The 27191-nt window shown below is 38.7% G+C and overlaps 1 protein-coding gene across 1 annotated transcript; it reads right to left on the bottom strand.

Annotated features, from left to right (window-relative positions):
- Positions 1-226: 226 nt before the first annotated feature.
- On the bottom strand, positions 227-25210 carry SAAL1 (serum amyloid A like 1). Its single transcript, XM_027073024.2, has 12 exons — positions 25041-25210; positions 23319-23432; positions 16120-16203; positions 12499-12578; positions 10381-10440; positions 10132-10247; positions 9050-9230; positions 6356-6438; positions 6075-6263; positions 3090-3283; positions 1057-1149; positions 227-368 (listed from the first exon to the last, which is right to left on the bottom strand). Exons 1-12 carry the CDS (start codon positions 25170-25172, stop codon positions 276-278), a joined length of 1419 nt encoding a protein of 472 aa, XP_026928825.2. The 5' UTR covers positions 25173-25210; the 3' UTR covers positions 227-275.
- Between the last annotated feature and the right edge of the window lie 1981 nt (positions 25211-27191).

The raw sequence follows: 27191 nt of genomic DNA, 5'->3' as shown, positions 1-27191 counted from the left end.
GTGATAAGCTTGTATTTTTGTTTTCTTTACCTGAAGAGGGCAAATAAACACAAAACCATACATAAAAGGGAGGTGGGGATTTGATGGCAGAGGAAACTCCTGATTCCAATGCCAAATGAAAGTGAGATAAGACTGGGGCAGGGAGAAGAGCATAAGTGTAGCACCAGACAATAAGGGTCCAACAGGCTTTACCTAACATCTCCTATATGTCAATATCAACTGTCAGTGAAGAAAATAAAGTTCATTTATTGGGCAAAGGAAACTTAATTCAGTTATTAAGTCTGAACTTTCAAACTTGGGAAGCTTTCCTCCAGGTCATCAGCAAGAGTTTTATCAACTTCATGTAGAATTTTGAGAAAGTCTTCTATCTGTGAGTCAAACAAAAGAACCAAATAAATGGAAGTAGTAGAAAAGGTGGTTTACGATACTGATTGGTGACTATAAAAATGTTCTACCCGTGGTTTCTAAACAGTCCAAAGGAAAACAAATGTTGACAAATCCCCAGATGACAATAAAGACTATTACAGTCATTCTCAGTTCTCTGAAACATCAAAGAAGGGACTAGCTCATACCACTTTGTTTTATTCTTGAAATTAGTATTTATACCCCCAATGCTTCCCCTTTAGGGTCCACTACTGGAGTTTTATCCTCTTCCTTGCTGACATGGCCTCTCCCTCCCACATTCCATACTTCATTTTCCTAAAAAAGTTACTATTTTGAAATTGCCTCTAATGGTAGCAAATGTGATATAATTTGAAGAATGATAAAAACCTACTGACCATTCTCACCTAAGAATCTTATCTTTAATATATATGCTTACTTCATAACAGTGAGGGGTCCAATAAATTCAGTGCTGACTCCATTCTCTTAAAATTAGAATAGCTATTCAGGCTAGTCTCGTGAATTACCCAGCAGTCATTTATCTGACAAGGGCACTAAGTCATGTGAATTGCAGGCACGATCTTTTTTGACAATGGTCTCAGAGATCAAGCACTTACATAGAAACATTTAGTAATCCTCTAAAACTCAGCCACCTATACGCTTATTCATACTCACCACAGGACTATAAAAAGGAAGAAGGTTTTTAAATGCACAGGAGCACTTCTGTTTGCTTAACTGGCCCTCCTTTACTCCCTGAGCCACAGTCTCCTAAAACAAACAAAAAAAGATTTGGAAAAAAAGGAAAACCTCTTTAAATTTTTTTTTAATGTTTCTTTTTGAGAGATGGGGGTGGGGGGGCGGGTAGGGCAGAGAGAGAGAGAGAGAGAGAGAGAGAGAGAGAGAGAGAGAGAGAGAGGGAGACACAGAACTCCAGGCTCTGAGCTGTCACGATGTGGAGCTCGAACTCACGAACTATGAGAGCGTGACCTGAACCAAAGTCAGAGGCTTAAACTGACTAAGCCACCCAGTGCCCCAGAAGAGGAAAATTTCTAAAGCTTTATCTGATTAATAAATATAAATCAGTATATATAATTCCCTACTGATCCTATGGGCATTTCAGATGTCCCAAACTGAACCCAGCATCATCCCCCCCTTATGTAAACCCAAACACTATTTCACTGTAATCCTATTTTAGGGAAGGAGACCACCACCCACCCACCCTGCTGCACAAAGCAGTAACCTGGGATACAGCCAAGATTTTTCCTCCTTCTTTGTTGCTGACCCATCCTCCTAAGAGTTTAATTCTACTCTACCAAATCTCTCTCATCCCATCCTTCCTTCTTCATCCACACTTTCACTGTTTAGGCTCTCAATATTTTACAGATTACTCTTAAAGGTTACCACCCATAAGAGCCTGTTGGTCTGTAGGTCTCCAGTTCTAATCCTCTCTCTTGCTTTTGGAGTAATCTTTCTAAAAAACAGATCATATCACTTGATCCTTAAAACCGAACTCTCCAGTAGCTCCTCAGTTTCCTCAAGATTAAATCCATATTCCATGAAGTACAATACATAAGAATTTTCATGACATATCCCTGGTTTATTCTCAGTCCACCTTCCTTCTACATTCATGCCACTTAAAAAAAAATCCCTCTGAAAACAAAATCACATAAAAGTGACAGTAAACAATGGGAAAAATACTTGCAATGAATATGCAAAAGACATTATTGCCCAAGGAGTTTATGTAAATAATCAAAATAGATAAATCTATAAAGTAGGAAACACAAATAATACACAAATACATGGAAAGATGTTCACCTTCACTAATAAAAAAAAAATGCAAGTCAAAATAAGGCATAATTTCTCACCCACTGAACTTTAATATAAAAATTGTAATACCCAATAGTAATAATCATGTAAACCCAGCATTTTCATATGAAAGCATTTGGTAGTATGTAGTCATTAAGCCTCAGTCATCTTCACTTTAAAAATGCTAAGCCCAGTAATCTGACTTCTGAAAATCTATGCCAAACTAATAACCCAAATCTGGAAAAGGAAGCAGGATAGATGACACCCCGCACACCCCCCTCCAAAAAAAGAAAATTACCAGAATAACCGAAACTTCTTTTAAGAAATATTCTTCTTAAAAAAATTCAATGAATATGAATATATTCTAAATGGTTATATTTATATTTTTTCTAAAATACATGGAAAGAAAGTATGCCCAAAGGAATAATATGCTAACAATCCTGAGCATATTCAGGAAGAATACTCCTTAAAACAAGTTTGCAGTAAATTTTGAAAACTGGCTTTTTGGCAAACTGGGTATTAAAGAAACTGGCTTTTGGTGAAATGTCTGTCAGTAAATTTAGAGTGTGGAAAAGGGCTCACAGTGCTTGCTTCAGCAGCATATATACTAAAATTGGAAAAGAGCTCATAATATAACGTTTGGTGTAAACAGCAGTCTATAAAAATTCTATATACTGGGTTAAAAGCATGTGAAAAACACATATATAAATATACCAAACTACATCAGTTCCTGGGTTATAATTATAAGCTTACACTGATAAGTTTTTTTCTCTATTTTCCCAAATTTATATAACATAATTATAATTTTATATTAAAAAAATAATACAGTAATAATAATGTTTGAAGCATTAAGCAACCCACACTTTCTTTTGCTGATGAAACCATCAATATTTCTTTCCTACCTTTGTTAAACCCTGAAAAATATTAGAAAGAAATTCACATGAAATATCCTTTAAGATTTTCAAGTGGAAATCATCTTGGGTTAAATCAGACTTTTTCGTTTCTTCTGTGTTAGAGTCTACTGAGTTCTCTGGCTTCTTCTGACAATGTTCCATGTTTTGTAAGACACGAATCAAGCTGTCAATTAGAGGAAGATCTAGTGTACAAAAGAGGCATGGAATTAGCCAGTTAAATCTGGTCTCTCCTCCTTCTGTTGATTCATTCATTCATTCAAAAGTACTTGAGAGTACTCATCAAAATAAAAAGCTTCTGCACAGTGAAGGAAACAATCAGCAAAACTAAAAGGCAACTGAAGGAATGGGAGAAGATATTTGCAAATGACATATCAGATAAAGGGTTAGTATCCAAAATCTATAAAGAACTTATCAAACTCAACACCCAAAAAGTAAATGATCCAGTAAAGAAATGGGCTAACGACATGATAGACACTTCTGCAAAGAAGACATCCAGATGGCCAACCGACACATGAAAAAATGCTCAACATCATTCATCATCAGGGAAATACAAATCAAAACCACAATGAAATACCACCTTACACCTGTCAGAATGGCTAACATTAACAACTCAGACAACAACAGATGTTGGCAAGGATGTGGAGAAAGAGGATCTCTTTTGCATTGTTGGTGGGAATGTAAGCTAGTGCAACCACTCTGGAAAACAGTATGGAGGTTTCTCAAAAAACTAAAAATAGAACTACCCTGCGACTCAGCAATTGCACTACTAGGCATTTATCCACGGGATACAGGTGTGCTGTTTCGAAGGGACACATGCACCCCAATGTTTATAGCAGCACTGTCAACAATAGCCAAAGTATGGAAAGAGTCCAAATGTCCATCGATGGATGAATGGATAAAGATGTGGTATATACACACAATGGAGTATTACTCGGCAATCAAAAAGAATGAAATCTTGCCGTTTGCAGCTACGTGGATGGAACTGGCGAGTATTATGCTAAGTGAAATTAGTCAGTCAGAGAAAGACAAAAGTCATATGACTTCACTCATATGAGGACTTTAAGAGACAAAACAGGTGAACATAAGGAAACGGAAACAAAAATAATATAAAAACAGGGAGGGGGACAAAACAGAAGAGACTCATAAACATGGAGAACAAACTGAGGGATGCTGGAGGGGTTGTGGGAGGGAGATGAGCTAAACGGGTAAGGGGCATTAAGGAATCTACTCCTGAAATCATTGTTTCACTATATGCTAATTTGGATGTAAATTTTAAAAAATAAAAAATTTTACCAAAAAATAAAAAGAAATAAGTAAAAGAAAAAAAAAGTACTGACAGTACTGTACTGTAAGTAAGTACTATAAGTACTGTAAGTTAAGTACAACTTACTAGTTACTAGATATTTTATTTCAGGTACTATAGATATGGTGGCAAACAAGATCTTTCAGGCCACAGCCTTCAAGAGGCTCTCAAATAAACTAATGAATAAAACAGATCATTTCAACTTTGGGTGAGTTCTAGGAAGAAAATTAAAAGAGAATATAATAAAGCGGCCAGCAGAGGAGGCTCTTTGAGGGGAGAACTAATAGAGAAGCATCAAGGTAAAGAGCCCAGGAAAACATTTCAGGCAGAGGAAACAATAAGTGCAAAAGCCCCAAAGAGGAAACGGTCTGAGGAACTAAAAGGCCATTATGGCTCAAGCCAAGTGAGCAAGGGGGAAGGAGGGCACAAAACAAATTTCAACAGTTGGGCAACAGTCCTATCATGCAGTGCCTTTGGAGGCCATAGAGAAAAAGAATTTGAATTTTCAACTTTATCAATAAAATCCTAAACAAAGCTTTTAAATTGTATGTTTCTTTAAGTTAAATTTCAAAAAGACTGTGATTTCTTCAAAAACTGAATAATCATTTAAATTAGCCTACAGTAAAAACTGAATACAGGGGCACCTGGGTGGCTCGGTCAGTTAAGCATCTGTCTTTGGCTCAGGTCATGATCTTACAGTTCATGAGTTCAAGCCCCGCATTGGACTCTGTGCTGACAACTTACAGCCTGGAGCCTTCAGATTCTGTGTCTCTCTCTCTCTCTTTCTGCCCCTCCACTGCTCACACTCTTTCTCTCTCTCTCTCAAAAATGAATAAACTTTGAAAAAAAAATTTTTTTAATGAATATAAAAAATAAAACTAGGGGTGCCTGGGTGGCTTAGGCTTAGAGAGAGAGCATTCTCTCTCTCAAAAATAAATAAAAAACATTAAATAAAAAATAAATAAAAACTAAAAATTTAAAAAAAAGATTTTGTTTTTGTAACTTGTCAAATTCAGTGTTAAACAAGAATAATAGTCAAAAACATTCTGAAAAATTAGGATGAAAGGAGACTAGCCCTACTCGGCATTAAAACGTAAAGTTTTAATAATTTAAAAACTATAGCTACTGATACATGAATAGAGCAATACAAGGGAATAAAACATATAGGGAAACTCAGAACACAGTAAATGACAAAATTTCAAATCAGTGTGGATAAACCAGATTATTCACTAAATGATGTTGAGATAACGGAATAGCAATCTGGAAAAAAGCTGAAGCCATACCTCACATGTAACAAGTGATTAGATTCTAAATGGATCATGAATTTAATTGTAGTCATAAAAAAAAAATCACTCTGTGAAAAACCATTCGTTTACATAGAAAATATTCATATTATACTTCTAAATTTAAAAAGTTGCCTAAAAAGCAGGACTTAAAAATATATACGCATGTGAGTATATAGTAATTATCTCTGGATGATGGGATTATAAGCACTATGCTTCCTTTTATAAATTTTGCAAATTTTTTTGTGGTGAGCATGTAATATTTTTATAATTAGGGGAATAAAAGTACCAACACAAACAAACAAACCAAATGAACAATAATCCCAAGCCGGGGCTCTAAAATCTAACAGACTAGAATTTACTCTAGTGAACGAAAATGATACTTACCTTCTTCTATCTTTAGATACTCCTGTTCAGCCTGTGAAGCAAAGATGGCAGACAACACTGAATAAACAGAAGCTAGCACAGTTTTCTGTTCTTGAAGTATGATGGGTGGATCATCAGATTGGCAAAATTCATGGCAGACCAGGTCAAAAAGTAAATTCCAAGTGTCTTTTCCAGTAGCAGGACACTGTACTTAATAGAAATGATAAAAAAAAAAAAAGTAGTTATATAAAAACAAAACAATTCAATGAGTAATTCCTGTGCTTCCCTATAAAACATCTTACCAATAGCTTGAATTCCATCATCCACTGTGGTAAGCAGCTGTAAGATATGCATGTAAACATCGAGCCCTTCTGGATTTTCAGAACTAAATTCAAAAAACAAAAACACTCAATCAACAACTCTGTGGGACTGCATTCATTCATTCATTCAACAAATACTTATCACTCTGTACTAGTCATTGTCCCAGGTACTAAGGATAAAACAAGAAAAGGGCGAAGTCTTGGTGCTCACCAGAGCTTACATGTTAATGGCAAAAACAGTCAAAAAACAAAGAGATACTATGGAATATAATCAACACTCGAGAATGAGAAGTAAAAATTCCTTTTGGCCCTGTCCCACAAAAGCAACAATGCAGAAACCTTTGAGGTGATACTTTATCATTCTGGTTTACTTAAATAATCAGGACGAAAAATGACTGAAACTTTTATAGAATGAACGATAGGCCCACTGCAGCAAGCAAGCATCAACAGTAACAATGTCCTGCAAACTTCAGAGGACTCCCCTAGCTCCCTTAGCTGAGAATACTAAAAGCACGTAAGTATAATTTTTGTGATCAACAGTTTGGATTCCTGGAAGCTCACAATCTTAGTTCTTCAAATGATTAAGTGAAAATATAGTGAACAATAAAAAAGAAGGCTCATATTTAAGTACCTACTACTTTCAGGCACTATGTTAGCAGATGGGAAAACAGAGACGTGTAAAACATTGTATCTTCACAAAGTTTACAGTCTAAAGAAAAGAAGATAATTAAAGGAGCGATCATGATAAAATGATAGGACTGTAACACTAAAGGAAGTCTAAGGTACCAGAGAACCACATGGCAAGCAGTATTAACTAAGTTTAGAGAGTTGAGAAAGGCATCTTAAGAGAAATGATATTTATGGGCCGACTGGATGGCTCAGTTGGTTGAGCATCTGACTTCGACTCAGGTCATGATCTCACAGTTCGGGAGTTCGAGCTCTGCGTTGGGCTCTGTGCTGACAGCTCAGAGCCTGGAGCCTGCTTCGGATTCTGTGTATCCCTCTCTCTCTGCCCCTCCCCTGCTCATGCTCTCTCTCTCTCTCTCAAAAATAAAAAATAAACATTAAAAAAAAGAGAGAGAAATGATATTTAAGCACAGACATGAAAGAGAAATGTTTGAGGTAAAAGAGACATGGTACACAAAGGCTTGAAGGCCAAGAGAGGTTGGTTCCCTTGATGAAAGAAACTTCACATGGTTGAAACACACAGAACAAGTAATAAGGATGGGGAGGCACTGCAGAGCCTTGTAAGCCATGCTTGTTAAAAACCTGGACCTTGGAGCACCTGGGTGGCTCAGTCAGTTGAACATCTGACTTTTGATTTCAGCTCAGGTCATGATCCCAGGGGTGTTGATCAAGCCCCTCATCAGGCTCCATGCTAAATGTGGACCCTGCTTACGATTTTCTCTCTCTCTACCCCTCTCCCTGCCTCCCCCCACTCCTCCCCAACTTGCTCAAGCATTTGCATGCTCTCTCTATAAAAAAAAAAAATTTGGACCTCATCCTAAGGAAGACAATGGAAGAGTTTGAAGCACGCGAGTGAGATGATGAGTATGTGTATTGGAAAGATGGTTCTAGAGTCTAGGCTTGGAAGGAGCAGCCTTGAGGTAGGGAACTCAGGTGAGAGAATGCCATAGGTGTCTAGCTGAGAGACAGTGGCCTGAACGATGACTTTAAGAAAACACGGGTAGATCATAAAGACATGGTGTTGAACAAAAGAACTAAGACTCAAAAGAATACATACGGTATAGTTTTTTTCACAAGAAACTCAGAGCCAAAATATATGGAATAATAAAACTATAAAGCAAAGAAATAATTGCTGAAAAAGTCCAGAAAGTAGTCATTTCTAAGTGAGAAAGAAAATTGGGATTTGGAAGGGACACACAGGGGCCACGGATATGAGGCCCTGTTTTCTGTAAACGTAAGTGTTTGCTTCGTAATTATTCATTAAGTATAAATTTGTTTTTATAGGCTTTCTTGTATATATACCATACTTCACAATGAAAGTGTTGACAAAATTAAATGAAAACTCTACTTTGATATTTGACATTGAGAATAGTGAGGAAGCAGGTTTGGAGAAAAGATGTTAAGTTTAATCCACCTGGATAAAGGACATAAAAGACTTTAGGTGGGTTATTAACCACCAACGTTATACGACTGAACATTAAGCAGATCAATTCACAAGTTAATTTTCTAGTGACTAGCAAGAAACCGTTTCAATGACCTACAACACCTAGTAATCACTCCTGGCAAGACATCAGAGCCCAAAATTCAGTCACTTATCTAAGACTGACATATAAACGTAAGAAGCAAGAAAACAAATGACGTCTGACATTAACTAAAGAAGTTGTTAAATGTTTAATGGAAAATAAAACACCAGAAAATCTTTCCTATTTGACTTAAATTATACAAAATTGCAGAAGATTTTAAGACCATAATCATAATTAATGCTGGAAAATAGCCTATAGCTAACTAATATCAGAATAGGTACTTTGTAACCATATGATTCTTAAAAAGAGCAAACACAGGGTTACCACAAATATTAGTAGTGAATCCAACCTGACAAAGACTGATGGGGTGCTATTCATCCTGTCAAAAAGAAACTAAAACTTACATCTATGGATATTTCCAGCAATTGGATTTTCCCAAAACATTTTGCACAAGAAGCTCGCTTACCGTACTTGTTTGGCAGCTTCAAGTACACAGGGCACAATTTTAAACACTGGCTGCTCTTCAGCATCTTCCTGGGGTTGGTCCAGAGGCTGAACAGCCCCATTTCTAATCCATTCCAACATTAGCTTCTCGTCCAAATCAAAAAGTTTGTCCACAACTTCCCCTATTTTCACCAGCAAGTCAACTGCAGACGATAAAATAGTTATTGAAATGAGAAGCAAAATTTTAAAAGCAGTAAGGTTAGGGGTGCCTGGGTGGCTCAGTTGGTCAAGTGTCCGACTTCGGCTCAGGTCATGATCTCGTAGCTCGTGGGTTTGAAACCCCCAATGGGATCTGTGCTGACAGTTCAGAGCCTGGAGCCTGCTTCAGATTCTGTGTCTCTGTCTCTCTGCACCTCCCCTGCTCACACTCTCTCTTTTTCTCTCAAAAGCAAATAAACATAAAAAAAAAAATAAAATAAAAAGCAGTAAGGTTAACCAACATTCCTAAAGCTATTCCAAGAAAACCAAATCTTACCAAAGTATTACTTATTAAGGGAGATTTATTCACCTCCTTTGTTTAAATTTGTCTTCCTTTTTTTGTTTTTTGAGTGAGACAGAGAAGGCTCAAGTGAGCAGGAGACAGAGAATCACACAACGGCCACAGAGAGAGAGAGAGAGAGACAGAGAGAGAGAGAAGCGGGGGGGAGAGAGAGGGAGAGGGAGAGAGGGAGAGAGGGAGAGAGGGAGAGGGAGAGAGAGAGAGAGAGAGAAGCAGGGTTCACCCAAAGCGGGGCTTGAGCTCATCCTAAGTGGGGCTCAAGCTCACCTGATGTGGGGCTCGAACTCACAAACTGTGAGATCATGACCTGAGCCAAAGTCAGCTCAGCTTAATGATGGAGCCAACCAGGTGACCTCTTCCTTCATTTTTAAATGTGGGACTGATCAGTATCCTGGCAGCTTAAGAAGAAATTTTATATCTTGAATCGAAATACTTTTTCACCTGACACTAGATGTATTTTTTTAAGCAACCTCCAGAAATAGTTACATGGCTTCCTAACAATTAAATAGAACCAAAAATTTTTCCAAGATTACATGGTGACTTACCATTTGTTGAACTTGACATAATGAAACAAATACTATCATAAATAGCTGGATATTCCCGGATTCTTTCAACCCAGACACTGGCCACTTCTGTCTGGGAAAGACAAGTAAGCAACAACCTACAAAATAAATGTGAACTTAGTATCTATTTTGAAAAACATTAAAGGAAATTCAAGAATGAAGAATTAACTCTATTGTCCAAGATTCCTGTATGAATGAGCATATAGAATACATAGAAAGAAGAAAGCATACCGGCTTGTTTCCAGCAGAGTAGGAGGGTCTGAATCATACAAACAGTGCAGTAACACCTGTCTATAAAAACAAAAAAGTTAACCCAATATGCATCATTTCTCTCATTTCAAATATCAAGGTAGGGTTTTCATTTAATTTTTTTCAACATTTTCATTGTGTAGTACATATAAAAGAAGGCCTATAAATACAAATTTATACTTAATGAATAATTACAAAGCAAACACTTATGTTTACAGAAAACAGAACAGTGTCTCATCTCCATGGCTCCTGTGTGTCCCTTCCAAATCCCAATTCTCTTTCTCACTTAGAAATGACTACTTTCTGGACTTTCTCAGCAATTATTTCTTTGTTTTACTCTATAGTATTATTCCATATATTTTGGTTTTAAGTTTTTTGTGAAAAAAATTATACTATATATATTCTTTTGAGTCTAGTTCTTTTGTTCAACACCATGTCTTTAAGATCTACCCATGTTTTCCTACAGCAATCGTTCTTTGATTCACTGCTGCAGAACACTCCATCATATGAATATAAAACAATTTATGTTTCTAGCCTACTACTGATGGATATATGGATTAATTCCACTTAGGGCCACTTCAAGTAATGCTCCTGTAACACTTCTCCTCTGATGTACATGTGCACGGTTTATCCTACCATATACACGAGTGGGATTGCTTGGTCACAACATCTGCGTTGCTTATCTTCCAACTTGACTAAATAATGCCCAACTGTTCTAAAGTGGCTGAACAAATTTATATCCTATCACCAAAGTAAATTGTTTCATATTATTTTTAACATGACTCATTCTTAGTTTTTTTTTTTTGAGAGAGAGACAGAGTGTGAGTAGGGGAGGGGCAGAGAGAGAGGGAGACACAGGATCCGAAGCAGACTCCAGGCTCTGAGCCGTCAGCACAGAGTCCAATGCAGGGCTTGAATTCATGGACCACGAGATCATGACCTGAGCCTGAGCCACCAAGGTGCCCTACGTGTCCTCAGATTTTTGATAGGAACCACTAGAGACCAAATATAATCCAAGGTCATTCACTCCATGAATGACTGTTAAATTACTGAGGGAAGAATAAATACCTTAACCTAGGATCTTTTTTTTTTTTAATGTTTACTTATTTTTGAGAGAGAGAGAGAGAGAGAGAGAGAGAGCAAGCAGGGGAGGGGCTGAGAGAGGGAGACACAGAATCCAAAGTAGGATCCAGGCTCTGAGCTGTCAGCACATAGCCCAATGCAGGTTGGAACTCACGAATTATGAGATTGTGACCTGAGCCGAGGTCAGATGCTTAACCAACTGAGCCACCCAGGAGCCCCTTAAACAAGGATCTTAAAGTCATTCCACACCTAGAAGAGGTAGTCAGCTCTATTTTAGAGACCCAGGTACTTAAATCCTGTGATAAAGCCTCACAGCCCTAGCTGACAATAACCATCCAGAACACTTATCTATTATGAATTTCTTTAAAATTCTGATTTAACAGCCATGAACTCTCTGCCTAGAAAATGTATACACTCACAACATTTAGCATATAATTCTAGAGTATTCGCAGACCTCTTAAAGTAACCACTAGGGTTTCCACCACTAAAAAACCCTCTGCCTAAAACTTTCCTGCACAGGAAAGAGAACTAGCCTCCAAGCAAAAGTAAGAAAGCCTTTGAATCACAGAGGCTGCCCTGTATTCTCTAGTCTACTGGTAAATCCCGTTCCCCAATCTTAAGAGTTCTCAGGGTCACCCTGGTCAGTAAATCTAGTTTTTCCAGACTGGCTCTCTGGGCCCTTGGATTCCCTAAGCCTAACTTGTTTGAGACTCTGGTCAGGTGCCCCATCACCAAGCTCTGCCCTGCTGGGTCTTATCCAGTCAGGCTTACCCTCTGCTGATTGTTTAGATCCTTTCACTACCAATAAACAGGCCTAAATCCTCAATCAGCCAATAAACACTGTGGAAGCCCCTAGCTACCATCAATATATGAAGTTCCTAGATACTATTCATCAGGAGAAAGGAAGCACTACATTTCATACAATTTTCCTATATCTCCTATGTATTAGGATTTCTTAAGAGATATGAAATGTTAATTTATTTTGTAAAAACATAATTCTTATATAATAAAACTTACCCAAGATTTTTATCACTGCTGATGGACACACATATCTCTTGGAAACAGGCCATATTACCTAAAATTCCCACACAGATTTCCTGCCAAATTAAACGTCACAGGTCACAATGGCTCTAAGATGAAAGACACATACAAAAATAATAACTTGAAAAAAACTTTCACTGAGTCAAGTTTGGGGGGAGAAGAGGTAGCATATAGAAATATATATACTGCCTGCACCCTAATCTTGACAAGTTTACAGTATTTGACAAGAAAAAGAAAGATCAAAGACAGTCACAAGTTATGGAAGAAGAAATCTTATGGATGAACTGAGTGTTCAATGATTAGTAAGATTCAGACATGCAAAGAAGAAGAAAGTCATTCAGACAAGGGGGAAAGGATCAGCAAAGGCAGGGAGGGAGTAATGCACATGGCTCATACACTGAATACCAAGGGAGCAGCCTGGCTGTTGCACAAAATTGAAGAATAGCACGAGATAAATAAATACAGCAGGCAAAAAGGATCAGGATTAAGGGACCTGAATGCCATGTTGGAAGAGGTTAGATTTAATCTAGGAAGCTATTTGGATCCATAAAGACCTTCAAGGAGGGGAGCAGCATTCTGTAATGTTATTTTAGGAAGATTATTTTGGCAGCAAAATGCATAATGCATGATAGTGAAAATACGTTAAAGGAAGTTAATAATCTCAGTAATAACTGCCAATGTTTACTTGGCATTTACTATGCCCAGGTACTACTCCAAGCACTTTCCATATACAATTTCATATAATAATTTATGAGACAGGTACTATTATCCCTATTTTTCAGACAAGGGAACTAAAGCACAGAGAAATTAAGCAACTTGTCAGGATTCCCAACTAGGCAACAGCAGAGTTCCAGAGGCTGAGCGTTTATCAACTATGTCATACTGCATCTCAGTAATCAAGATGCAACATGAGGGTGATGCTGGAAGGCATGGAAAGGGATGAAGCTGAGAAGACTCAAGGTAGAAAGCAAAATAATCTGATGGGAGACAAAGGGAGAAGGCAGTTGAACATGACTCCTAGGTTTCAAGTTTCTCATTTCCCCAGTGGGAGATACCGATCCCCCTGACAGGAAAACTGGAAAAGAAGTGTTGGAAAAGACACGAGTTTAGTTAGGATAGTGTTTCCAAACTTACTGGAACATAAGAATCATTTGGGCAGGCAGTGTGTTAAAAATACAGATTTCTGAGTCCCATCTCAGAACTACAGAATCAGAATCTCCAGGGTAGGGTCTAGGAGGCTACTGTTTACAAAACACAACACGTAAATTTTATGACCAGGTAAGTGTGTTAATCACTGAGTTATAACATGCAGGACTCTGGACAGGAAAATGCAGCATGCGAGCAGAGAACGCCTGAAGAAAGTTGAAGATGTGGCACCAGAAGTCAGAAGGAATGTCACAGCTTTGATCCCACAGGCACAGATTCACAACTTAAAGATTGTAAAGTGTGGATAAGCTCACCAAGGAAATGAATTCAAAGAGGACGAGGGTTCTGGGTCTACACCTTAGAAGAAGTCCACACTCTGTAGGAACAAAGAAAAAAGCCAGTAAAAGTGACAGAGAAGTGACTGAAGAGGTCAGAGACTAGAAGAATGAGGTGGCACCAATGCTCCAGGAAGGGAAAGTTTCAATAAAACGACGGCTGTCAAATGTTGGGAAAAGATTAAAAGAGAATAGGGTCAGCAAAGAAACATAAATTTCCCTTACAAACTAAAGAGAGAATAACTGAACTTCCAATCAAAGACCAAGTTTCTCAGTTTTGGCTGCTAACTGGAATCAGCTTGAGGGAAATTTAAAAGCTGTGTGGAGTCTCACACTTGGGGATTCTGTTTTAACTGATCTGGGTAGGGCCTAACTCAGGATTTTTTAAAAGGTCCCAAGGGCAAAGCTTCTCAAATGTGAGCCCTGGTCCAGAGCAATAGTATCATCTGGGAACTTACTAGAAACCCTCGATTCTACCACAAACTTGATGGATCCGAAACTCTGGAGGTGGGCCCAGTAATCAGTGGTTCTGGGACATGCCAAACTTTGAGAGCCTGTGTTCTAGATGATTCTAACATATGGCCAAGTCAGAGGACCACTGCAGTAGATAGGGTGTGACTCACAGACATATATAATGATATGACTAATTCCTGAAAGGTGCCATTACTGACAATAGCTTATTTTCTTTAAGTACTTATCATGAGTCAATGTATTTAAATTAGAATGATCCAGGAGAAAATCATGTAACTGTCAAATCTTTGTTAATTAATTTCTTGGGTCATTATATTAATGACCCAGGAAAAAGACAGTTCATCAGTTCATTAGGCCCCAATTCAGGTAAACACTGCCCTAAATAAAATCTGAATTCAGCATTCAATTTGTAAAAATATACTACAGAATTCTCCATACTTTCAAAAAAAGAGAGGCAAAGAAATAGAGTGGTTATATTGAAGTCAAGCGGCCTAGGCTCACACCCCAGCTTTCCCAGCTGTATGGCCCTGGAAAAATTAACCAAAGACTTAGCTCTTATTTATAAAGTGAAGATAAGTTCCTATCTCATAGAGTAGTAAAACCAAATACCCAGTGAACAGCAGTTATTCATAAGTATAATTACTTAATACTTCCTAATCACCCATGATATGCATAGCATATGGCAACCTAAATGACACAAGAACACAACATAAAGACGAAAGGAGAAGCACAGATAATTCTTTTGAGGAGTTGACCAGCAGCAATGGCCACTGAGAGCTTACTTATTTAGGAAGGCTTAGATGAAAAGAACCCCTGGGATAACAGATGTGAATACCGAGAGGGGATGGACGGCGTATAAAGGGAGGCATGGAGATGGTGATGACCACAGTAAGCTGAGACAAGGAGCAGACAGGCCTTGCTAAATTAGAAGGACCATCTGTAGGGTAGATTTTATGCTGGAAAGATGAATTAGATTCAGATTATGGAAAAGTCCTCAGTATCAGGCTGAGTTCAGAATGAAGGTTTTTAAGAATGGAGGATTTTATTTATAAAAAAGAGCAATCAACAGAAATGGGAGGTCCAGGCAATGTTCCCTGTTCTGCCACATATTAGCAACATAACTTCGGTTATGCCTGATTTCCACAGCTGTTAAATGAAAGTACTGATCTCCCTGATCCAACCGAAATCTAAAGATTTGACTCTAATAATTTCAAACAGCATATTACCTAGTGCCAGGCAATGTTCAATAAAAATCTGTAGACTGATTTGTGGCCAGTAAGAAAACTAAAGACTATCTTTTTTTTTTTTTTTTTTACAAAGTTAATTTTTTGGTTCTTAAACCTGATTCCTGATTTACTGATTTTTTTTTTAATGTTTATTTATTTTTGAGAGAGAGAGAGAGAGCACATGCACAGGAGGGGCAGACAGAGAGGGAGACACAGAATCCAAAGCAGGTTCCAGGCTCTGAGCTGTCAGCACAGCAGAGCCCCACGCGGGGCTCGAACCCACGAATCATGAAATCATGACCTGAGCTGAAGTTGGACACTTAACTGACTAAGCCACCCAGGCGTCCCTAAAGACTATCTTTCTAGCACTTCTACTGTTACTGCTCTAAAGAGGAAGCTTTCAAAACGTACATACTTACTCTTAATCGAGGACATCTGGATTTGGCCAATACTCCCATAAATATGTCAGGGGCATTAAATTCTTGGAGAAATAAAGCCACATCCTGAAAATTAAAAAGTGAGTATTAATTTGGATGCTGAATAGTCCTTTTTAAATCCCATAGTACAGACAAACATAAAAAAAAAATAATTCTATGTGTAACTCCTTTCAGGCTCAAGGAAAAAAGCCATAGGTTAGGAACTGTATCATTATGCAAAAGTAGCATTCAAGAGTCTTTGTGCTATCTGGTCCCAAGGCAATGGAATAAATCCATAAACAAATCTAAACTGTGATATTCCAGGGGATTGTCTTCTTTTTCTGCCCTAAATGTATTTACCTTAATGATCTTTCTATCTACCAGCAATGTTCATTAACTCATTCAAACACATTTGCTGATTGCCAGGTATCTTGATAGATGGTGAGGTAAGGAAAAAGAGTAAAACTCATTAACTAGTGTCTTCTAAGAGCTTAAAACACAATGGGGGAAACAGGTAAAAACTCCTACTGGGTCATGCCCCAAATGAGAATTTGTGTTTTCAAAATTCTCAACAGAAAATAATTCTGATCACGACGTAACTACTACAGCTTCATACCTCCTTCCTAGAGTCTGCCCAGGCCACACTGCCGAGAGGGACACACCATACCGGTGAATGAACCTGGAGTGGACATGTGACCCAATCTTGCATGTTCCAAGACTGAATCAGCTTGCTGTGGATGTCTGTGTTGCACAATATTTAAACAAAATTAAGTTTCTGGTGGTCTATTGCCTTAGATTTTCACCAAACTTGAAGTGTATATTTGCGATAGCTTAACTTAAAACCCAGGCTATGGTGAAAAAGCTCTTCAAAGGGACTTGGAGGCACCTCAAAGAGAGAGGCAGTAATCCTTCATAGCAGCTGAAACCAAGGTAACCTGCATGACTGTTGACTGGAAGCGACATCCTATAATTATTAAGAGAGCACAGTCAGAGAAAACAGTATTTTCAAAGATACACTCCAAACTGAAAGTCACAGCAACAGATGCTCCCCACTCTAAGTGTTTAAAGTGCTGTTTGTCACGTGGCCAACTCTTAGGGCATGCAGGGACTGATTTATTTAATGACAGTTAATAATTCCTAGGGTAGCAAAGAGTTAGGTGACCTAACAATATCAACAGCAATAATAATAATAATAATAATAATAATAATAATAATAATGGCAATTTACATTTATTGAGCAAGTTGTAAATACCAAGTACAGTGAAGTGGTTTGCACACTATCTCATTTAATTCTCAAAACCCTATGAAGTAGTCATTATTATTGGCCCCATTCCACTAATAAACAGGTTTTATAAGGTTAAGCAACCTGCCCAAGATTATACAATCAGTAGAACAGATCCAGAAGAACAGAATCCAGATGAGTGTGACTGCCATACTCTTAACCAGCACACCAATGCTACCTCTCAGCTATTCATTCATTCACTCACTCATGCATTCATTCATTCACTCTTCACCAAGTATTTACTGAAAAACACAAGTAACAGGCACTATTTGAGGCTCTGGGGGACACAACAGTGAACAAGCTAGATAAGTTCCCAGTCTCATGGAGTTTTTATTCTAGAAAGATAAATAAACAATAAACACATAAACAACTGAACTACATAATTTCTAAGTGCTACAAATAAGATTAACAAGATAGTATGTGCTAGAAGCCAAGATGGGAGGGGACTACTTCAGATGTATCAGAGAAAAGTACCTCTAAAGAGGAGACATTAAGCTTTTAAGAAAAGGAACTTAATCTATCAGAGGACACAAAGGCCAAATAACAAGGTAAGTGTTATGCAACAGAGTGAACAGGTTTCATGAGAGCCCAGAAGAGACGAATTCTGTTTGGAGTGTCTGTGGAGGTGTCACAGAGAGGTGACATTTAGGCTGGGTCATATAAGATGAGAAAGATTTTGCTGGCTGGAGGCCATTCCAGGCAGACAGTGGCATGAACAGAGCATGAACACATGAAAACGCAGAAAGCATCTGCAAGTCTCTGGTCCTGCTCAAACGCTAATGGTAGGGGATAAGGCTGTGACACTGGAAGGACCTTATACCAGTTATTGGTGGACAGCTCAGTTCTCTAGCAGTGCTTCAAGAGCTATCCTAAGAAGGTGAAAGGAGGCCAAGAACATGACCCTCCCTTCCACCAACAATCTTTTCCAAAGAGCAGCTCTGTTTTACCTATTATGTATTTGAGGATTTCGCATTAAGATTTCATTTAAAAAAATGGGTTCTAGCTCTTAAAAAAATATTTTTTAAAAATCATAGCTTCTGGGGCGCCTGGGTGGCGCAGTCGGTTAAGCGTCCGACTTCAGCCAGGTCACAATCTCGCGGTCCGGGAGTTCGAGCCCCGCGTCAGGCTCTGGGCTGATGGCTCGGAGCCTGGAGCCTGTTTCCGATTCTGTGTCTCCCTCTCTCTCTGCCCCTCCCCCGTTCATGCTCTGTCTCTCTCTGTCCGAAAAATAAATAAAAAAAGGTTGAAAAAAAATTTTTTTAAATCATAGCTTCTCAATAATTGTAGAGCAAGTAGAAAAAAAGACTTGACCAATACGCTCAACCAACTTGATCCAACTGACATTTATAGTACACTCTACCCTGCAACAGCAAAATACACATTCGTTTTAAGTGAACATGGAACATTTACCAAGATAGATCACATTTTGAGCTATAAAACAAGTCTAAATATATTTTTAAAAAGACGCAGAGTGTTCACTGACTCCAGTAACAGAGAAATAACTGAAAACCCCCAAATATTTGAAATCTAGACAATGTACTGCTAAATAACTCAGCAGCTGAAGAAGAATTAAAGGAAAGTTAGAACTAAACTAAATGAAGAGGAAACCCCAACATATCAGAATCTGTTGGATACTGCCAAAGCAATAGTTAGAGGAAAATTTATAGTGTTATACACCTATATTAAAAAAGAAGAATGGTCTCAAATCAAATGACCTCAGCTTCCACCTTGAGAAATTAAAAAAGAACAACAAATTAAACCAGAGTAAATAGAGGAAAATAAAAAAGGGCAAATTAGAAATCAATGAAATAGAAGACAGGAAAGCAGCAGAGAAAATCAACAAAACAAAGCCTTTAGGGAAATCAATAAATTAAACTTCCAGCCAGAATGATGAGGGGAAAAAGACAGAAGACACAAATTACTAAGATCAGGAATGAAGAGAGGTGCCATCACTACAGATGCTACAGATAATTAAATAACAATAACATAATACTTTGAACAACTTTACACCAATAAACTTGACAACTTAGATAAAATGGATAAATTCCCTGAAGAACATAAACTACCAAAGTAACCTGAATAGCCTTATACCTATTTAAAGGAATTGAACTTAAAATCTTTCCTACAATATACTAAAAACCACTAAATGGTGAATTTTATGGTAGTGAGTTATATCTTAATGAAACTGTTGTTTAAAAAAAAAACTTATTTTTTTAAAAGTAGTAAATACACAAAACTAAAAGTAAACAAACAACAAAAAACGAAAACTCCAAGCTCAGATGACTTCACTGGTGAATTCCACCAAATATTTAAGGAAGAAATACTATTAATTCTGAACAAACTCTTTCTGGAAAACGAAGAGGGAAAAGTTTCCACTCCATGAGGACAGCATTACCTTGGTACCAAAACCAGACAATGACAAGAAAACGAGTATCTCTCATGAAGATAGATAAACTTTCTAAGCAAGATTTTAGCACCTTGAAAATCAATCAACTCAGTACACCATATTAACAAACTAAAAAGAAAAACTACGTGATCATCTCAACTGACTCATCAAAAGTGTAACACAATACATAATCCATTCCTGATAAAGACTCTAGGCATACTAGGGAAAGAAGGGGACTTTCTTAATCTGTAACTACATCATACTTAGTGGTGGAAGACCAGGTGTTCTGCCACCATATTAGGAACAAGAAGATGCCCCCCTTACCACTTCTAGTCAACTTCATACTGGAGGTTCTGGCCAGAGTAAATGTAAGAAAAAGAAATAAAAGCAATTCAAATTGAAAAAGTAGTAAAACTTCTCTTCATAAATGAAAAACGGCTGCAGGATGTGACACACAAAATCAACCATATTTCTAAATACCAGGAATGAACAGATATTGAAATTTTTAAAAATACCATTTACAATAGTATCCAAAAATATGAAATACTTGGGAATAAATTTGAGAAAAGATGTGACATACCTATACACGAAAAACTATAAAACTTTGCTGAAATTAGAGAGAACCTAAATAAATGGAAAGATATACCTGTTCAATTTATCAATCCTTCCCCCAAATGATCTATAAATTCAACACAATCTCAGCCAAAATCCCAGCAGGCATTTTGTAGAAACTGACAAACTGATTCTAAAATTAGTATGGTGGGCACCTAGATGGCTCAGTCCTCCTCCAAATTCGGCTCAGGTCATGATCTCATGGTTCTTGAGTTCAAGCCCCACGTCAGGTTCTGTGCTGACAGCTCAGAGCCTGGAGCCTGCTTTAGATTCTGTCTCTCTCTCTCTCTCTCTCTCTCTCTCTCTCTCTCTCTCTGCCTCTCCCTCACACTTGCATGCGCACTCAGGCGCTCTCCCTCTCTCTTTCTCTCTCAAAATAAATAAACATTAAAAAAAATTATTTTTTAGTGAAAGGCGAAAGATTTATGCAATTTGAAGAGAAACCAGAGCATAAAAAAAAATTTTTTTTTAAATAGTAAAATTAGTATGGAAATACAAAAGACCCAGGACAACCACAACAACTCTGAGAAAGAACAAAGTTGGAAGATTAACACTACCTGATTTCAAGATTTATTATAAATCAACAAAAATCAAAACAATCAAAACAGAATTAAGACAGATAAATAGATCAATGAAACAGAAGAGTGCATCCAAAAATAGGCTCACATGTACATACAGATAACTGATTTTTGACAAAGGTACAAAGGCAATTCAGTGGGGAAAGGACGGTCTTTTTAAAAAATGAGCTTGAACAACTGGTCATCCATATGCAAAGAAAGTAAACTTCAATCCATACTTTGCATCACATGCAAAAATTAACTCAAAATGGATCACAGACCTACCAGTAAAACCTAAAGTTATAAAACTTTTAGAAAAAAATAAAAACAACTAAGAAAACAACACAAAGAGTGGGCAAAAGATTCAAACAGGCACCAAAAGATACACAGACTGCAGATAAACACATGAAAATATTGTCAACATTATTAGTAATTAGCGAAATCCAAATCACAATCACAATGAGAACCACTACACACTTACTAGAATGGCTAAAATCAAAAGACTGACATCAAGTGTTGGTGAGGAAGAGGAGAAAGTGGAACTGTATCTCATACACGGCTTATGATAATGTAAAATATAAAAACCACTTTGTAAAATACACATTTTTTTACACAATCTGTAAAAAACACAATTCAGACTCTTTCTTAAAAAGTTAAACATACACCTACCATACGACTCATATTACTCTAGATATTTAGCCGAGAGGAAGGAAAACACATGTCCATAACATACTTATACACAAAAATTCAGCTTTAACTATAATAAACTACAAACAACTCAAATATCCATCAACCGAGAAATAAATGAATAAATCATGATATCACATAAAATAACACTCAGCAATAAAAAAATAATATACTAGTGAAAGACACAAAATGCATGAATCTTAAAACAATGATGCTGAGTGAAAGAGCCAGACCCCTCCAAAAAAAAGGGGTCCCATTTATGTAACACCAGAAAATGCAAATTGCTCTGAAGTGAGAATGACTATCAGTGGTTGCCCGGAGAGGGTGGAGGCTGGGAAGGGCAAGAAGAAGGGATTACAAACAGACAAAGAAACTTTTGGGGGTGAGAGATATGTTCTCTTTTTTTATTTACAAAATTTTTTTTTAATGTTTATTTATTTTTGAGCAGAGAGAGAAACAGCATGAACGGCGGATGGTCAGAAAGAGGGAGACACAGAATCTGAAGCACGCTCTAGGCTCTGAGCTGTCAGCACAGAGCCCAAAGCGGGGCTCGAACTCACAGACTGTGAGATCATGACCTGAGCCGAGGTCGGACGCTCAACCAAGTGAGCCACCCAGGCGCCCCTAGATATATCTCTTTCTTAATTACAGTGATGGCTTCATGCACGTATACACATCAAAATTGTTCAAATTATGCACTTTAAATATGAACAATTTCTGTACATCAATTACACCTCAAGAATACACACGTTTTTTGGTGTCAATTATACCTCAATAAAAATGTATCAAAAAAACAGCTGAAGATAACGAACAGCCATGGACAATTTTTAAGACAGAACACAATTAAATCTGTGTTTAGGAAAAAGAGAGCTTTCATGGCAATGTGGAGGACAGAGGGAAGTAAAAAGACCAGAACAAGGATTTTAATCAGGAAGCTAGTGGAAAAGTCCAAGTAATTAAGTGAGAGATTATGTATGTCAATCTCTTTTCGCCTTTTTTTTTTTTTTTAGTGTTTATTTATTTTTAGAGTATGTGTACACGGGCAGAGAGAGAGGGAGACAAAGAATCCCAAGTAGGCTCTGCGCTGTCAGCAGAGCCCAGCTTAGGGATGGATCCCACAAACTGCAAGATCATGACCTGAGCCAAAATGAAGAGTCAGACACTAAACCAACTGAGTCACCCAAGCAACCCTCACCTCTTTTCTTACCTGTAAGATAAGGGTACTACCTGTATCACAGGGTTATTGTGAAAAACAAATGGAATAATACATATGAAAATGCCACTGAGCTATAGAGTACAATGCAAATGTTAAAATGTTATTTTGCAATTTATACACACATGGTTCCCTCTTGTCCCTTTCTAATTTAATTATGGTACATCAGTGGTCTCCTACACAAGGTCAGCATTCTCTTTACATAGATAAATATCAGAACTTTCCTGGACTACAAGCATTCCTTGCATTCATGAGAACATATATTTAGCCCCAATCTAGTGACAGCTCAGATCCTCTACCCTCCAAGACAAAAGTTTAGCATTTACAGCTCATTCCCTGTACCATATGACTACAGACACCAAAGTGTTTCCCCAGAGACTTAAGGACTGAAACTTAAAAAAATAAAAAATCCATTCACCATCTCCTTCCCCAACAGTCTTTTCGGTTTCATTTCCAACCCCATACCTCATCCATGGACATATCCCAGACTCTGCAAATTTCATTCTCCATTTCTTCATCGAGCTCCATCTGCTGCTCCTCCTCGTCTGAGCTGGATTTGGTGTTTTCAGGGCTAACCATCTTCAACACAAAGGAAGAAAAGACATGGATAAAAGCTGCCCGTAGTACTCATCAAGTAATATTATCCTATAATCACTCACAAGTCACGAAGGCACTGTCCTCAAAGTATCTTCTCTTGCAGAAACCTTGTTTAAAAAAAATTACTACCTGGGGCACCTGGGTGGCTCAGTCAGCTTAAGCGTCTGACTTTGGCTCAGGTCACGATCGCACGGTTCATGGGTTCGAGCCTCGCATCAGGATCTGTGCTGACAGCTCAGAGCCTGGAGCCTGTTTCAGATTCTGTGTCTCCCTCTCTCTCTGCCCCTCCCCCACTTGCGCTCTGTCTCCCTCTGTCTCAAAAATAAACATTTTTTAAAAAATTTAAAAAAATTACTACCTTGGGTAGACCAACGTTCATCTAACATTCGTGGAGTAAATACTGTTACGAGGCACTGGGGTAGAAATACACAAATGAATACATTTAAGCCCTTGCTTTAAGGCAGTTTAGGCCCTAGAGAGGAAAACACATGTAAACTAATAATCACAGCAAAAGACTATGGGAGTCGAGTGAATTGTGGGCAGAGTTGTGAAAGCAAAACAATGGACCAATGACCTATGCCTGGAGAGTTTGGGCAAACTTCTCCTAGGAAGTAATCTTTAAGCTAAACCTCTGAGGGAGAACAGGAGTTTGTTTGTGAAGAGGGGGAAAAGAACATACCTAAGAAAGTGCAAGAGTTCAGATTTAAGAAAACGGCCTGGCAATGTTTGGGGAATGGTGAGTAGTTGAGTGTGTTATGGGCAGATGTGTCTGGGAAGGTTGCAAAGCTGTATTGCAAGCTAAGAAATATGCATTTTTCTCCTGCAGGCAAAGGAAACTAAAAGGAGTTCCCAAAAACATTTTGAGGGTTTTTTTCTTTGGTTGGTTTGTTTAAGGACGATTATTCTGGCAACTAGACAGATGATGCACTGGAGAGGACAGAGACTGGAAGAAGTCAGTGAAACGTGGGAGAAGAAAGTTCACATGTACTGAGAGCTTCTACAAGCAAAACACCACGGTAAGCATTCTGTGCCCACGATAATCTTATTTAACCTACACAATAACGCTATATACAATAACAAAGGTATTTTCATCCCACTTTATAGAAATTGAGAAAGAAACCGAGGCTCTGAACGATTAGGTGACTTGCCCAAAACAGGTGCCAAAGCCACGCTATTGGTATCAGAGCTGAAGGACTTCCAAATCACCATTTATTCTTCTACAACAAACGTCCACGAAATAAACTGGGCCCTAGGCTTCAGAAACGACACTGGGAATGGAGAGCAAAAACACGAGCAATGTATGTACGTGGTCAGACATTTTCGGAGAATTTGTAAAAGTAAAGTATTTTAACCGTAGGCATTCTAGTCTCCCTGTCACTTATCTCCCGTTGTGTTGAGAGGTACTGGGAAAGGCTCCCGAAGTTTTGGGGTCCGCAGAGGCGGCCAGGACTCTAAGCGCGAGGCCCCGAGAAGGGTCGTCGGGGTGGGGGAGGGGGATGGCGGCTCCCTGGGCCCGAGGGGGCTGCCAGAGGCGTGGACGAAGGGCTGGGGCAAAGGGAGGGAGCCCACGCGAGGCGAGACGTTCCACACCTGAATGAGTCCGCTGAGGACACCGAACAGCCAGTGCTTGCTGTAGACCGTGCTCCCTATGCAGTCTCCCCCAGCACCCTCCTCCTCCTCCTCCTCCCGACTGGGCAGCGGCGGCGAAGGGTTGCGGTCCATGACTTCCCCGCCACTCGCTCTGAGGAGCCGCGCCGGAAGCCGCCGGAGGAGGCGATAGGCCTGCTGGCGCCAGAGGGCCCGGCACGCCTGGTGCGGCTCCCGCTACAGCGCCCTCTGCTGCCCGGAGCCCTGCCGGCCTGAGTACCTGCTCTGTGCCCACAGGTTTGGGAGCCCAGATGACTTAATCTCCAACGACCCCACCCTTTCTGGGACCCAACCGCGGTCATATTCATAACTGTTATTTGCCAGTTTCAGCGGACCAGATATTCCACCTCCCCAGGAGCTCTTAGCCAGATTGGAAGGGACAGGCAATGGGGGACAGCGGTCTCTGGTACAGACATGAATCTCGAAGCTGTCGTAGACCCCCTGATCTCTGGGCACCATTGACATTCTTAAAGACATCAGGCGCTCATTCTTCTCCCAGGTGTGGTTGGAATCCTGGGAAAGATATAAGTTACCAGGAAGATCGTCAACACTACACTCCATGTATTTTCAGTTCGTGTTTCTATTTAGTTCGATGGTATTCAACCTCAGACCCAACGCTACTACCCCCACCCTGCAATAAATATTTTCCCATATCTACTTTACTTTGATGAAAGACGTTTATAGATGATATTATCTACCTCAACATGTAATTTCAAAAATATTAATATCATTCCCTCACATAAAGGAAAAATAAAATTAATTTAAAATTATGTATTTTAAGATTTTTAAATTAATGATTCCCTAAACGAAATAGAATTAATTTAAAATAAAACGACACGCATTTTAATATTTTAAATACTAGAAGACATAATAGAAGTCTCCAGTGTTAGCACAGCTACATCAAATCACTGTGAACCCACCAGTTAGATATGCAGAATGACAGAGGTGTTATTCCATCAGAGACTGTGCTTTTCTCTCTTTTTCTTTTTAATGTTTTATTTATTTTTGAAGGAGAGAGAGACCGAGCGTGAGCAGGGGAGGAGCAGAGAGAGAGGGAGACATAGAATCTGAAGCAGGCTCCAGGCTCCGGGCTGTCAGCCCAGAGCCCGACGCGGGGCTCGAACTCACAAACTGGGGGATCATGACCTGAGCCGAAGTCGGACGCTTAGCGACTGAGCCACCCAGGCGCCCCCAGACTGTGCTTCTCAAAATCATACACAAAGAATGATAAAATTTCTACCAAAACGAAGTTCCAGCTTACATAGCAATTGCACTTCCAGAAAATTCTAAGGTATATTAAAACTGGACAAAAAATAATCCATGCTGGGGTGCATGGGTGGCTCAGTCGGTTAAGCATCTGACTTTGGCTCAGGTCATGATCTCGCTGGGTTTGTGAGTTCGAGCCCCACATCGGGCTCTGTGCTAACAGCTCAGAGCCTGGAGCCTCCTTCAGATTCTGTGTCTACTCCTCTCTCTGTCCCTCCCATGCTCATGCTCTCTTCTCTTTCTGTCTCTCAATAATAAATAAACGTTTAAAAAAATTTTTTAAACCTCTATATTAACATGTAAAATACAGTTGGATCCCAGGTTCAAATAATTACAAACATTTTTTTCACTGTGTGTATAGGTAAAGGCAGACCCAGGTTTTGTGGGCCTGAATTATGCAATTTGGGGAGCCTCCTTTAGGAAGAACAATATAAAATTACAAATATTAAATTAGTTACAATAGGAAATATTTATTTAGAATAGGAAAAAAGTGATCAATTTTAAATAGCCAAATAATATTTAAAACATCACAAAAAAAGGGGCACCTGAGTGGCTCAGTCGGTTAAGCATCGACTTCAGCTGAGGTCATGATCGCTCAGTCTGCGAGTTTGAGCCCTGTGTCGGGCTCTGTGCTGTCAGCAAAGAGCCTGGAACCTGCTTCAGATTCTGTGTCTCCCTCTCTCTCTGCCTCCCCTCCACTCACTCTCTGTCTCTCAAACATGAATAAATGTTAAAAAACTTTTTTTAAATAAATAAAACATCACAAAATCCAGAAAAATATCCAAATATTTTATATTAATAAACAGCCCAACACACTTCTACAATCCT

This window comes from Acinonyx jubatus, chromosome D1 (assembly GCF_027475565.1).
Source record: "Acinonyx jubatus isolate Ajub_Pintada_27869175 chromosome D1, VMU_Ajub_asm_v1.0, whole genome shotgun sequence".
In the NCBI taxonomy this organism is placed as follows: domain Eukaryota; kingdom Metazoa; phylum Chordata; class Mammalia; order Carnivora; family Felidae; genus Acinonyx; species Acinonyx jubatus.
The sequence above is the reverse complement of the archived record's forward strand: the minus strand, read 5'-3'. Positions and strand labels throughout refer to the sequence as shown.